The sequence below is a fragment of the Phaethon aethereus genome (genome assembly GCF_964289735.1).
Source record: "Phaethon aethereus genome assembly, chromosome: 2".
Taxonomy (NCBI): domain Eukaryota; kingdom Metazoa; phylum Chordata; class Aves; order Phaethontiformes; family Phaethontidae; genus Phaethon; species Phaethon aethereus.
Window position 1 is genome coordinate 102450871 of NC_138582.1, and position 14077 is coordinate 102464947.

At 39.5% G+C, this 14077-nt stretch overlaps 1 protein-coding gene across 1 annotated transcript in view; it reads left to right on the forward strand.

The window, feature by feature from the left end:
* The window catches only part of CDKAL1 (CDKAL1 threonylcarbamoyladenosine tRNA methylthiotransferase), a 448747-nt gene that overhangs the window by 154061 nt on the left and 280609 nt on the right, over positions 1–14077 (forward strand). Inside the window, exon 5 of the mRNA XM_082014683.1 lies at positions 1131–1179. Within this exon, the coding sequence (XP_081870809.1) occupies positions 1131–1179 (49 nt within the window). The remainder of the gene's footprint in view (positions 1–1130; positions 1180–14077) is intronic.

Consider the following 14077-nt stretch of genomic DNA (forward strand, 5'->3'; position numbering starts at 1 on the left):
CTGCTTGTTTTTGAAACAAACTGGAGAAGAAACTCCAAGGAAATGACTGCAAAAATCATACTAAATCTAGTTCATATAACGAACAGCTTAGAGAAGCAGTGTTTAAAAAGGTGTACTATGGAAAAATTATAAACTAATTCAAATGTGCAAAGTAGGGCTTTCTATATTTGGCTTTCCTGCAACGTATGTAAGCATGTATGTACATATATATATGGGCATTACATAGAATCTGCAGTTTGGATGAAAGTTGGAGGAAGAATCGCAAATTTAAGAATTTCTTGAGTGTTTAATTTTGCAGTGTTAATGCTGAGTCCTTCTACTTAATATACCAAAACCTCTATAGTATATTGGCCATTAACTAGAAAGAAAGAATAATCTATCTGATAAGAAATAATTGAACTGTTTATCACATTATGGGTGAATTTTGGGAAGTGTAACCCTAAAACATAAATTTGTTATCTTTGCTGGAGAGGCTGTGTCATGGTCATCAATTATTATTCTGTATTGTGAAAAGCATCAGGGCTTTTCCTTCCATTTCTAAACACTGCCTGCAGTAAGTCCAGGTCAATGCCTTTATTCCCTTAAACTTGACCACAGTATTTTTAGTTTCTTCCCATATTCCAGTGTCTTTCCCCTGCAGTACTTCCTTAATTTTCTTCCCTGTATGTACTCTGCCCTTACAGTATCCTCAGCTTCTTATGTTCTCCACCATCTACTATTTTGGTGTGGAGACGGGGGAGAGGGAGCAGTTAGGGGCTGTTTGAGCTGCCCAGGTGCTAACTACCTGGGTGACCGCTGCCTTTCACAGACCAAGAACAGCAGTTAAGGCCTGAACTCTTCTCTAGTGTCCCTCTTTTCTAGCCATTTGGTGATGATTTTTTTTAATTTTTTTGCCAAATTTACAGGAACTTGCTATTTTTGAGGACAAAATTAGGTTTAAGTTACGTGGTGAGTTTTAAAATTCCTTTTGGCAGATGTACCAAGATGCACAGAAAAAAACTGGCTAAAAAACATAGCCCCAAACTCTTTACTTGCCCTTAATCCAGAAGAACACACCTTTGAAACAAGATTTTATATAAAGTATGTCCAGTTGTTGACTACTTAGATGTTGACCTTCTGACTTTTTTTAGGTTCAGCAGATAGATCGTGTAGTAGAAGTTGTGGAGGAAACTATTAAAGGTAAGCATCACACTTGAAATAATTGCAGCTAGTCTGAAAGATGGACGCGTTAGCTAGCAGAACTGTTGTTACGTTCTTCATCAACCCAATGCTTGCTTTCTCCTCTAGCTAAACGTTGGGGCAGCGCAATGCTTTGCTGTGTATGCTTTGTGTAAGTGGTGATTTCAGAGATCTTTTCTGGCAGGGGCTCTGTGGCCTGTGGATTCATAGGTAAATGATCCAGGGGAGACTTTAAGAAATCATTTAAGTTGTATCAATGTAGGTGAGTGTAGAGTATTGTTTAAAGTTTCTGCACTATCTTAATACAGTGCTATATCTCTACTTTCTTATGTTTAGTCCTGGTGTTTTCTTCTTTTTCAGATGTTTTGGCTCACTTCCCTGAGCTTTCCTCAGCAGGACAGATAAATTATCTGCTGGTTTAATGCTCTTTTGTAACAGTGTTTCTGTTCTCGCTGGCTGTTTTCGTGTGTATACACGCAGTACTTTGCAGTGAAGAGGGGGGAAAAGACAGTATTGTTTCTGCAGCCTGACTAGTAAACATTTGCTATTAAATAAATATATTTGTCTGGGTCTTTCTGGGTTACCTAAGTTTGTCTCCATTACTTATCGGGCCATAAAAATCACTGTTCCATGAAGCTTTAAATTACAAGGTTTAGTTTAATTTGCTCTACTTTCAATATAAACAAGTGTCTAGTCCAGAAGACATTGCCTGTGACTTTAATAGTGGAGTATGATGTTTTTGAAGTACGTCATGGAAATGTAGAAACAGTGCAAAATTTTGCATGCTTCTATGAAGAAATTGTGTAGTGTGGTGCAAGGCTTCTAGAGTTTGTGGTTTGAAGGCCTTAAGATTTCATACTGCTTTGAATGCTTTCAGAAATGAAACCTGTACTCTTATGTACTCCCAACCAAAACTTTTCCCAGTTTGTGGCATCTATTTATTGGGGGTACAACCTACTGTACAAACAAAGAAGAAATATATTCAGTGTATTCATATGTGTTATTAAATAAGCCAACTCTTTTCCTAAGAAACACCATGGTATTTATGACAATGTGTTGGAAGTGGGGATGCTTTGTGATTTTTTTTTTTTTACAACAGTACAGTTTTTCAGATCCCGATCTGATTTTCCTGAATTTTATTTATTCTTGAGGGAGCATGATAACCTGGGTCAGCATGCCCTCCCTTTACAAAAATGGGCTTTGTAATATTTATACTGACTCCAGACATTACTGCTTTTTCAGTAACATAGTTACTCAGGTTACTGTGACTGAATATTACATGACTAGAAAAAAGACAATCTAGTAGCAGTTGTTAAAATAATGTTTTTCATTGAATTAATTTTAAGATGGAATTTTACATCTTGGCATAATTTGGAAAAATAATGTTCACAGACGTGTTAAAAACATTTAAACTTTTAAAAGTGTGAATTTTGAGAAATATTTTGGTTAATTTCTAGCTTACTAGAAGTGACATGAATAAAAAGGAGTAAGTGGGCTTCTGAATTCCATACATAGTGCCAGTTTCTTCATGGATTTCTCAAAAGGTAATAGAACACAGGATTTCTGAGATTTTATTGGGGAAAAAATGAACAAAAATGGTTCCCCAGTGCATGAGAGAGATGGGCATACTAGAGAGAGTCCAACAAAAGGCCATGAAGATGGTTAAGAGACTGAGACTGCAGCATCTCTTCTTATAGGAGAGCCTGAGAGAGCTGGGGCTGTTCAGCCTGGAGAAAAGAAGGCTCAGTGGCGATCACATCAATGTATATAAAGACCAGAAGAGAGGGTGTAAAGAGGACGGAACCAGGCTCTTTTCAGTGGTGCCCAGTGGCAGGCCAGGAGGCAATGGGCACTGACGGACACACAGGAGGTTCCCTCTGAACATCAGGAAATGCTTTTTGATTGTGAGGGAGACTGAGTGCTGGCACGGGTTGCCCGGGGAGGCTGTGAAGTCTCTGTCCCTGGAGATATTCAAAAGCCCTCTGTGCGTGATCCCGGCCAGCTAAGTGGCCCTGCTTGATCAAGGGGGCTGGACCAGCTGACCTGCAGAGGTACCTACCAACTGTAACCCTTTTGTGAAAACAGAATTTCAATTGGAAAGAGAATTAAAAAATTGACAGGGGTCAGTCATAGCATATGATAACAGCTTACTTTTGCAAAAGCCAACCATTAAAAATAGGAGGTTTTACTTATATTTTTTAATTTAAATTTGTTTAAAGATAATGCATTAATTTATGCATTTGGGCATCACCTTCCACTAATGGAGAAGACTATGAAGCTTTTTTTCACTGTGTTTGAGTGAGTCTAACCAGGAACTTTCATTATTGAAATGAAGTAAAATACTATAGATAAACAAGACTGCTAGTTAAGAATGTTTTATACTGTAAAGTAGATACATGGTAGAAGATTAAATTCATGTATCTAAAACCAAATTAAATGTAACCCTCTACCTTTGTAAGTCTACATCATTAGTTACAACTTCTGAAGCTGCAAATGGGTTCAGGAGATGGAGGTAAGTGTGGGACGGGGGATTAAATACAAATTCTGAATTGAGAGCCAGTTTATATTAGTAAGTTTTAAGCTGGATATTTGTCAGAGTTGTAGGATACAATTTTCTTCACCTGCTTTTTTTAAAGAAAATCAAAAGATTGCATAGGTGGTATACTCTTGTAGTGTGGCTATGTATATGTTGAAAGTTTAAAAAAGTGTTTTGGCTGAATATTTAAGTTTAAACTGTATAGCATCTGCACTCTGTAGGGCAGCTGTCTCTGTAGATTGGTTGTCCTGAGTTGTCCTGATTTTCTGTCCAGATTCCAAGGTGGTTATTTTAGTTGCCAGTTTTAAGTCTGGAAGTGTAGCTTTCCTTGGGTTCCCCTTTCTTAAGGGGTACCTTCGATTTTTCTTGGATGCTTTAATTTTGTAGTGCACAGTTTACAAAAAGGGAAACTTTGTAAAAAGAATTTGTCTCCTCCCCTTTTTTTCCTGATAGTTGTCTTTCTAGTTTTCTAAGAAAATGGCTCCCCTGTTGGATTTTGTTGAAAGCTTACTGTACTCCCAAAGAAAATCACTTGCTTGGAATTATTTAGAACTGCTTGTATGAAATACGAAGGGGTTTCTTCTAGCTTTATTTCACAGTCTTAAGGGCATTGTCAGGAAACCCTTTACAGAACAGTGTCATTCTGCTGCTTCAAGAGATAATTTCAAGAGGTAGATCTTTATGGTGGTCTTTACCTCATCTGTCTGAAAACAGCATAATTGCCAGTTCCTAACTCTCCATTGAGATAATTCTCATAAACTCTTTTTATGTGACTTTACCTTTTTATCCGTCTTCATCAGGAAGTCGAAAAGAAGGATGCTCGTGTTTATTATTGCACTAACAGCCAAAAGAGAGACAGAATTTTTAAGAGACCCTCTGGTGGCTCAGTTTTATATCACCCTGACTTTTATAATGAGTCTTATAGAACTTTGAAATTTCCTAATTATCAGGTAAATTCTCAAGTAAATTCTCAAGTAAATGGTCATTTCCAGAAGTGATCTTTAATAACTGTGCAGTATTTGTATGCAGCTCATGTCTGATTAGTATTTATACTGTGTTCCAAGATGTATTTTAACTGGAGACATCTTCAGGTACTTTTGTGATGGTATCATCATTTATAATCTGAAATGTCTATACTGTCTACTAGGAGATAGACAAATTAATTCAATCTGAGCCTCAGCATTAGGTTGCATGGTGACATCCACAATTGTGTAGCCAGAATGTGTCAGTCGTCTTCTATGCAGAACAGTTTCATCATGCAGGGCTCTGATTTAACAGTTTACTAACCTCGTTCATCTGCATGTTACCCAAATTATAAAACTGGATTACAGCAATTTTTACATCATTGGGGCACCCAGTTCAATCGTGTGCTTGGTCCCAGTAACATGTTATGATGACATAGTATGTAAGGAGAGTACTGCTAAGGAGTTGCAGTGTCTGTGAACTACGAGAAAACGGGGTTATAGTTGATGTGTGTTCCATCATTAAGTAAAGTTTCTGTACAGAATTTAAAAGCTGTTTGGGCTATATAGCATGTCCCATTAAGATGAAGATTTGTCTTTAAGAATGACAGAATGTTTTTATGGCGATAGCTCAAGTCAGCATTTTATGAATCATTTTAAAAGCTGTCTTTAAAAAAAACCATAAAGTGTGTGTGTACAAGCTTGGATATAAACAGTTTACAGTAGGCAAGGTAATACATTTATTCTGTATTTAAAGGAGAAATTGTAACTGCTTCTTGTAGAAATTCTTTTCTTGGTTTTAAATTTAGGTCTTCAGAGATTTGTGTCTCTGCCCCTTTCTAGACATGCTAGCTTTCAAATCCCATGTTATTAAAGCTTTCTGGGGGTGGGAGGCATGGAACCAGAGTATTTGTGTACAGTCTGCTTTTAGCTTAGGCCTTAGGGAGATGAGGGACACAGGTTGAATTGAGTTTATTCCATATTGTGTCTAATGCTTTCACAAAACATAGTTTTACAATGGGTCATTAGACTTGATTGTAAAAAACAACCAAAGGAAATTACTTCAGGGTTGAGCCTTTTATACTTCATGTAACCTTTCTTGATTTCAGTCACGTTGACCTGTCTGGTGAAGTTGCCCATCTATTCCCAGTTTAAACAGTAACCAATATTTACTAAATGTTAAATTGTCCTCATGTGGTTAGTAATTATGGATTGCTGACAGTTGCAGTGTCAATTTGTATGAAAATGAGAAGATAAATGGTACCTATTTTATATCTAGGCTAAAGTGTAGAATTTATACTGGATTGCCTACCTTAGCGTGAGAGTGTGTGTGTATGTATATGAATGCCAGCATATTAAACAGTATTTGTACCTGCTGTTTGATTTCATTGTCATCTAATGATAATGGTAGATAAAATACTCTCTTTTCAGTTTCTGTGATTGTGAGAAGAGTAGCATTGACTTAAGCTGATGACAAGCCAAGTGAAGAATAAAAATTGGAGGAGTCAGGAGTTCCTTTTTGAGGAAAAGTATCGTTTGGCTCCCAGTCAGGAAACTGACTGTTTGTGCCAAAGTGCAACTTGAAGGAGGGTCAGAGGGAGGGTAGTGGCCTCATTGAGTCCCTGTTTCTGTTTCTATGTCCTTTGAAAGGACATAGAAAGGGGGGATGGTTTTGGATGGGTTGTTTTATTTATTTCACTGTGTGGGGGGTTGACCTTGGCTGGCTGCCAAACCCCCACCCAGCTGCTCTCTTGCTCCCCCTCAACAGGCCAGGGGAGAAAATAAGATGGAAAAGCTTGCGGGTCACGATAAGGACAGGGAGATCACTTACCAATTACAGTCACAGGCAAAACAGACTCAACTTGGGAAAATTAATTTAATTTATTGCTGATTAAAAATAGAGTAGGATGGTGAGAAACAAAGAGAAAACTAAACCTACCTTCCCCCTCCTCTCCTTCTTCCCAGGCTCAGCTTCAGTCCTTCATCCCTGGCTCTTCTGCCTCCTCCCCTGAGTGGTGCAGGAGGATGGAGGATAGGGCTTGCGGTCAGCCCATAACAGCTCCTCTCTGCCGCTCGTGCCTCCCCATGCTGTTCCCCTGCTCCAGCCTGGGGCCTTCCCATGGGCTGCAGTCATCCCAGAACTGCTCCAGCATGGGTCCTCTCCATGGGGCGCAGTCCTTCAGACAGTCTGCTCCGGCGTGGGTCCCTCACGGGCTGCGTGCGGGCTACTGCCAGAAACCCTGCTCCTGCGTGGCATCTCTGTGGGCTGCAGCTTCCGCAGGGCCTATCTGCCTGCTGTGATGTGGCCCTCCGCAGGCTGCAGGCAGATGACCTGCTTCACGGTGGCCTTCTCCAGGAGCTGCAGGGGAGTCCCTGCTGGGGTGCCTGGAGCGTATCCTCCCCTCCCGCTTCTCTCACCTTGGTGCTCGCTGGGCTGTTTCTCACACTTTTTTTCCTCACTGCCAGGCCGTGTTTTGCCCTTTCTTACACAGGATTTCCCCGAGGCCCGCACGCCGGTGGCTGAGGGCCTCACCTGTGCGCTGTGGCAGGGCCGTGTCCGGCATGGGGCAGCCACCCCGGCTGCTCCTCACAGAGGCCGCCCTGCAGCCCCCGCTGCCAGCCCCTCGCCGCAGACACCCCTTGAACACCATGATGTCCGAAAGGGTGTTTCTAGGTAGTAGAATTGCCTTTTAAACCGAAATTATTGAAAAGTAAAGGCATTGCTGGCAAAAATTATGCAAGGGGCTATCTGTATTTGACAGGTGAGGGGTTGAAATCAGGCTTTCAATAGGCAGTATACAGAACTAGAGCTTGTCAGTAACTTGTTGAAGTGACTGTGGTTAAGAGATTCGGTATCACCCATTTGTATGTATTAATTGCTGAGGTTAACAAGATAATGTGGTAAATGTCACCCCCTGCACCTTTCTTGTGTCCCTGGATTGGAAATTTTGGAGCTATTCCCATTTAAAGAAAATACAGATTTTTGGTGGCATCTAATAAAATGGCTCTGTGTGTGGAAAGAGCGTCATTACTGAAAATGGTAGCATTTTTTCCCTCTGTTAATTTGAGAACTACTTTGGCAACAAGCATTGACTAAAGAAGGAACTGACTTGAAGGTATTCCACCTTACAGTTTTTAAATGAAGGGTTTGGTGTTCAGCTGAATGCCTCAGCAAGAGCACTGGCCTGCATTTTGATTGCCCGTTTCTCACTGCTTAGGACAAGTGTGACATACTGAAGGAATGAGGTCAAAATAGTAATACCATTATCTATGCTGGTAACAATTCTGGGAGTTTAGCTTTGTAGGCTGTAATTTAAAGAAAACAGTAGAGTACAATGAGGAATATACAGTAAAAGTACATTAATTATAGAGAAACTGCGTCTGCAAAGACAGATTTTAATCGCTTTTGTAAAACATCAGTAATCATGCAGCCCAACATAAAAATCTTGTCGTCTGGGGGAAGAGATTTCCATTGCCATCAATTGGCTTCTGTTCTTACACCAAAGTTTATTGTAGTTTTTGCTGTGCCTGTTCAAATGCTTTGGGGCATGCAGTCACTGTTGGGTGTGCAAGATGATCCAGGATTTTAGGTGAGTTTGTAATTATTTTCCTAAACAGTTATTTCATTGATTTAGTTTAGAAAACTGTTAGGACTGATAATCCCTGTTATGACTTTATTTTATAAGTAGTTTACAGAAACTGAATGGGAGATATACTGCCGCAGAAGAATAAAACAAGCAATGGGGGGAAAACAGATTGAAAACCTTAGTAGCCAAAATTGTGATTGCTCATTGTTAAATGAGCCTGTGGCGTGCACAGAAAAGATTACTTTTCTTACAGACCCGTATGTGCTCTTTCCCACACCTTCAATAAATTACTATCTTACAGCATCCCTATTTTTCTGTCCTATTCACATCAGCTGGATTCAGCTGGGTTTAGGTCCGTTGGAGAATCCGCATGGCTGATAAATGCAAAGCGTACCTTGTTCAAATCAGTGCCATGTGGTTATCCATAGGAAGAGTACAAATAGATGGCAAAGGAGTAGACATGGAAGTAAAGACTTGCTTTTGCATACAGTGATAGGTTCAGCTCAGTGTTTCACTCTAAGGCTAAATTTGTTCTCATCAACCTGCACACCCCAAAACATTAGGCAAGTTACTTGCAGTACTGCAGCTGGCTCTGACAAGCCACCCTTCAGCATTTCCCTTCCTCAGAACACAGTCTGTTTCATCTGATTCAAAATTTCTTTTCCTTGAAAGTTTCTGTACAAAATCTCCTGAGGTTTTGAGCAGCATCCTTGATCCTGATGAATGCATTTCTTCACAGAGAGGTAAGGACAAAGGGTCAAGGGAACTCTTCCTGTAGTCAGTTCTTAGCATTGTCCTTCTGAACTGCTGAACTGTAGCCAGCATTTTGAGTTCACAGCAGATTTAATGTTTAGTCACTTTTTCAGAAAGACAATAACATCACATGATCTAAAAATAAGTAGGGTGAAGCTATTGAATCCTGGGGGAAAAAAAAATATAGTGCCTTAATAGGGCATTTCAAGTGCTTTTGTTGTGAGAGGAAAGTACTGTGGATATATAAAAAATGTTCTTGAATACTTACACATGTTCTTAATTTAACTCTATGAAATTTTTATATGAACAGTAATTCCTTGTTAATAGTTATCTCCTTTTCTGTTTTACTTGTACTGTTTTAGTGCTTACAGATATTGTTATAATTGAATGATACATTGGAGAAAGACCAAGAATAAAGAGGTATTGTATGTTTAATGGAGAGGAAGTGCTGTATGAATTTTAGCAATCTGGGCCACCTCAGGGCTTTTTTCTGAAGCTTGTGAACTGCCTCGCTATATTTAATATCTTGTTTTTGAAATTACATAAAATGAATTTTAAAAAGCCCCCATCTTCACCCAGGTGATACTCATATTCTGGAGTCTTACAAAACAGAATTGATGTTGGATGCTAATTCCAAGTGCAAGGCTTAGTAAATGTATACATTTCAAGCTAGTAACATATGTGCTGTATGCTTTAGTAATACCTGCGCTTTCTCTGGACCTCTTTCAAGTTGGTATAGGGTGGAAGGCAATCTTGTTAGGACAGAGTTCTGAATTGCAGAGACTGGGTCAAAGACGCCACCCACCATCAGTAACCTAATGGGACTGTTGCCTGGCCCAAGGCATGCTTTTTCCTGTGGTGCTGTGATACGCAGGGAAGGATTAGTAATTCTGACAGCATTAGTTTGAGTTCTTCCCTGTCTTGTAATAGATGCAGTTTCTCCCCACACAAGTTGAAGGAGAAGCTTGACTGTTACACAACATTCCCACCTTTGCTGATCAAGAGGAGGAATAACTTCTATTAATTGCTTGGCCAGGAGCAGGGCATGGATCTTGTGGCTTTTCTTTGCTCCCTGTGTTTACTTGAGCCAGGAAATCCCACAAATGACACTCAGGGATGCATTCGCTGTGTAGCTGACGTGCTGCTGGTCAGCTGATGTTGGTCTGGGTGGGAGCATTCCCATGGTAAAACCCTAAGCTGATTAGTGTCCTCCTTTCTACACTTGTGTCTGGCAGCATGTGATTGCTCTGGGGATTCCTTTGCAGTCAGTCATGTCTGCTGTGGGATGGCTTGTTTGTGCTGCAGGGCAGGGAGAAAAGATGGGAGAGGAGTTTGGGGTCTGTCCTTGCTACACATGGGCTGCTTCCATCAGAGGTGGACCAGGGCTCGGGCTGTAAGCCTGCCTGTGCACTGCGAGCTTGCCAAGTTTGGGTTGAAAGCACTTCCAGATTGAAGAGGTTTGGGCTGAAATATGAACAACAGTCCAGGTTAGCTGTACAGTGTGTTAGGCAATTTGTGTTGCATCCTTATATTTCAGATGCTATTTTTTCTGTTAGTCTTGCTGGAAGATCCAAAATAACTTGTTTAGAAGGTTGTTTCTACCCAGTAGTTACAGAGTTAGAAGAATGTAACTCTGGAAATAAATTCTGTATTAAAGTTTTTTGTAATAGCTCCTGATATGCCTCTTCTGCCTTTATGCCTTTTTTTTAAATTTGCTCTTCTTAGGCTCTCTTTTCTCTTTAATATGTTCTTGACTGTTTTTTCTAATTCCTTTCACCTTTTTTGTTTGTGTTTTTCTTTGGGGAGATTCACTACTTTGTTTTCCCTTTATATGGTTTTGCCTTCCTTAGCTACTCTGCTCCCATGTGCGATTTTTTCCAGTGTTAGCCTTAAGGAAAGGAAACTCTGTATTCATTAACAAACAAATAATGGTGGAAGGAAATGTGTGCAAGAGTACATGAAATAGTGCTTAAACCTTTTCCCTGAAGATGCAGAAAAAGTTCGAACAGGTTGGTGAGAGACAATTGGAAGTACAGTACTGTACATTGGCAGCCTTGTTGTGAGGAAAGAAGTGTCTTTCAGGAAATGGTGAATAACCTCTAAGTAAAATGATATAACTGGGAAAGGGAAAGAATGGGTAACAGAATAAGCTGAAAACAATAGAAATTTTTGCTGCGAAGGCTGGGGTTTCCTGCATCTTTGAGGATTTTCTTTAAACTCATGTTTTTTGAGCTGCTTCAGATATCTGTACGGAACTTGGAAGATAGCAGCTAAGAAATATGGCTCTGTGTCTGGCTGGGAGTTGTGTTTCAGTGGCACGCTGTATAGCTCCAGCGGGGTGTGCTGGGATGGGAGGGACCCTCAGTGGATGCCCTCTTCCATCTTTCAAGCAGAGATTATTTCCCAGCAGCTACTGAGGGGTTCCAGCCTGTGGACTTGAGCAAAGCTGACTATTTTTGAAATACAGTAGGTCTATTAATATCTGATAGATAACAGCAATACTGATAGGCAGTTGTTAACTAAAGATGATTAAGCCAGGCCACTCCCCTCATGCTTATCCTTGTATCAAACTAGCTAAATACCAGTCCAGTTTGAATGTTTGCTTTAATATTTGTCAAACATTGGAACAGGCTGCCCAGGGAGGTGGAGTCACCACCACTGGCAGTATTCAAAAAAAAGTGTAGATGTGGCACTTCAGGATATGGTTTAGTGGCCATGGTGGTGTTGGGTTAACGGTCGGACTTGATGATCTTAAAGGTCTTTCCAACCTTAATGATTCTGTGAATATCGTTAACATGCTTCTGTGGGACTGGGTTTCAGGGGTCTGACAATAGCCTGAATTTCACAGCACATTTAATGTTGTTCCAGTCTTATGGAAAAGAAATTCGATTACCTGTTCACTTTATATATTTGTGTTTCAAGATCAAGCATCCTCTATTACATTCCTGAAGCACATATATCTATGATTAAAGGTATATGTACATGCCATTAATATTATGTTACTTTTCTGTATCTTTTTTTAAGAAGTGAAATAGTATGGCTTGAAAATATTTTCATTCTGTACACTGGTTTATCAAACTGACACATTTAAAAGCCCATTTTTGCCTAACAATAGGATTTAGTATATTGATTAATTCATTCCAATGTCATCCTCCCTGCGAACAATACCAAGTAATGTGAATTGCTTCTACTGACTTGTATGTAAAGATGAGTTTAATTTTAAACAGTTCTGAAAACTAGGGAGCTCTGATTCATTTTGAATTGTTTCCAGTGTGATTTCATTTACACTTGCTGTGAGTGATTCTACTCAGTAGGCTTCCTCACTGGGCTTGGTTAGTACTACTGTTGTAATCTGCATTAATTATCTATTAATTAGTGAAAAACTGCTCTGCAGCATGATTTGAACTGCTAATTAGCCTTTTCAATTTAATACAGTTTTATCTGTTAGTAGACTATGTGGAAGTAGAAAAGTTGTCTTTATGACAGAAGAGGTTTATAGGCTCTCAGGTATAACCTGACTAGATCTGTTTGTCTTTAGCTGTGTTTCAAAGCTTGTCTCTTCCAGTGAGCGATCAAAAAAAGGAGTGGTTTTCATTTGGTACCTGAGATAGAGCACTCATCATCATGGAAGTATAACTCAGTTTTCAAAAGTTATTTTTGTACCAAATTTAAAAAAAGAAAAGAAACCAAACAATCAAATGAAAGAGGCTTCTTTTAAGTTTGGGACACCTGTTTTTATTCAACCTGTAAAGTCAGAGAGAAGGTAACTTAATCAGATAATATGCTTTAGAAGTAATACTTGATTGCAATGTTTTGCCCCATTCTGAGCTTTGAAAGGAGATCATAAATGAGATTTAAAATTACTGCTTTTTCTGTTGTTCTTGATGTTGGTGGTTAATATTAATTATCTTAATAATGCTGGTTAGACAGTTTAAAAAAAAGTTGCTTAGCCTTTTCCTTATTGAAGATGACAAAATATTTATTAAGTTTTCTTGAAATAAGTACGGGGAAAAAAAGATCTACAGCATGTGAAAAAGTATGATTCAGTGTTTATCAAGTTATATTTTATTAATAGCAACAATGCTGTAAACAGATGCTTTAGTGATTACTTAAAAAGAAACAACAGTCCTTGTATGGAGTAGGGGAAAAGGGATTTAAGGTCATGAATACTGTAACTGAGGGTTTTTTGGGGTTTTTGTTTGCCTTTTTTTTTAAATTGAATTATTAAGTGTGTCTGCAGCACAAATCACTGTGGTTGGATATGCATGTGCTGCTTGCTTTCTGGAAGCATTAAACTCTCTGCTAAAACTCATCTCCCAGTGCTGCGCTTTTTTTTTTTTTTCTTACCCTCTGGTATCTGGAGTGAAAAGTAGAGGGTTGTTATCATTCTTTAGTGCCACACAGGTTTTGCAGGCCTCACGTTAACTTAAACTTGAGTGTTATTCGGTAGGATTATAGGAAAAACTGTGGCCATACATCGTGTGAAAAAAAGGTGCCATATTTTATTGCTAGGCCATAGATTTTCAGAGCTTGTGTATGAGGTTGAAGTGGGTGTTAGCGTTCAGTGGATCATGTGGGAGGCGGTCACAGGGCTGGGGTTTCTTTCCTGAACTAAGAAAGTCTCTGAAGGTAAGAGAGGCTAGGTCTTATGCTCCCTAATGAGTTATATTCTACATGCAACTGTTCTAAGTTTTTGTTGGTGGTGGGTTTTTTTTCCCCTAATGTGTATGCCAACCTGCCTAGCATCTGAAAGACCAGGATCTGTAAAAAGATACTTTGGGTTAACAAGTTTCTTTAGACTACTATAGTGTTGTGTTTTTTGGTTTGTTGTTTCCGCCCCCCCCCCCCCCCCCGTTGTCCTAAGAAAATATGGATTATAAAGTTGTGCTTCCTGCACAGGTCTGTCATTATCTTCATTTCCCTCCCTCCTTACTAGTTTTTAGTCCTTTGACAAATTTCAAACAGATTTATGATGAGTTTTGTAGTCCAAAGGATACATTTTTCCCAGAAGTGCTGTGGAAAAGATTGCCTCTCTGATTAACGCTCCCAGTATGAGAAAG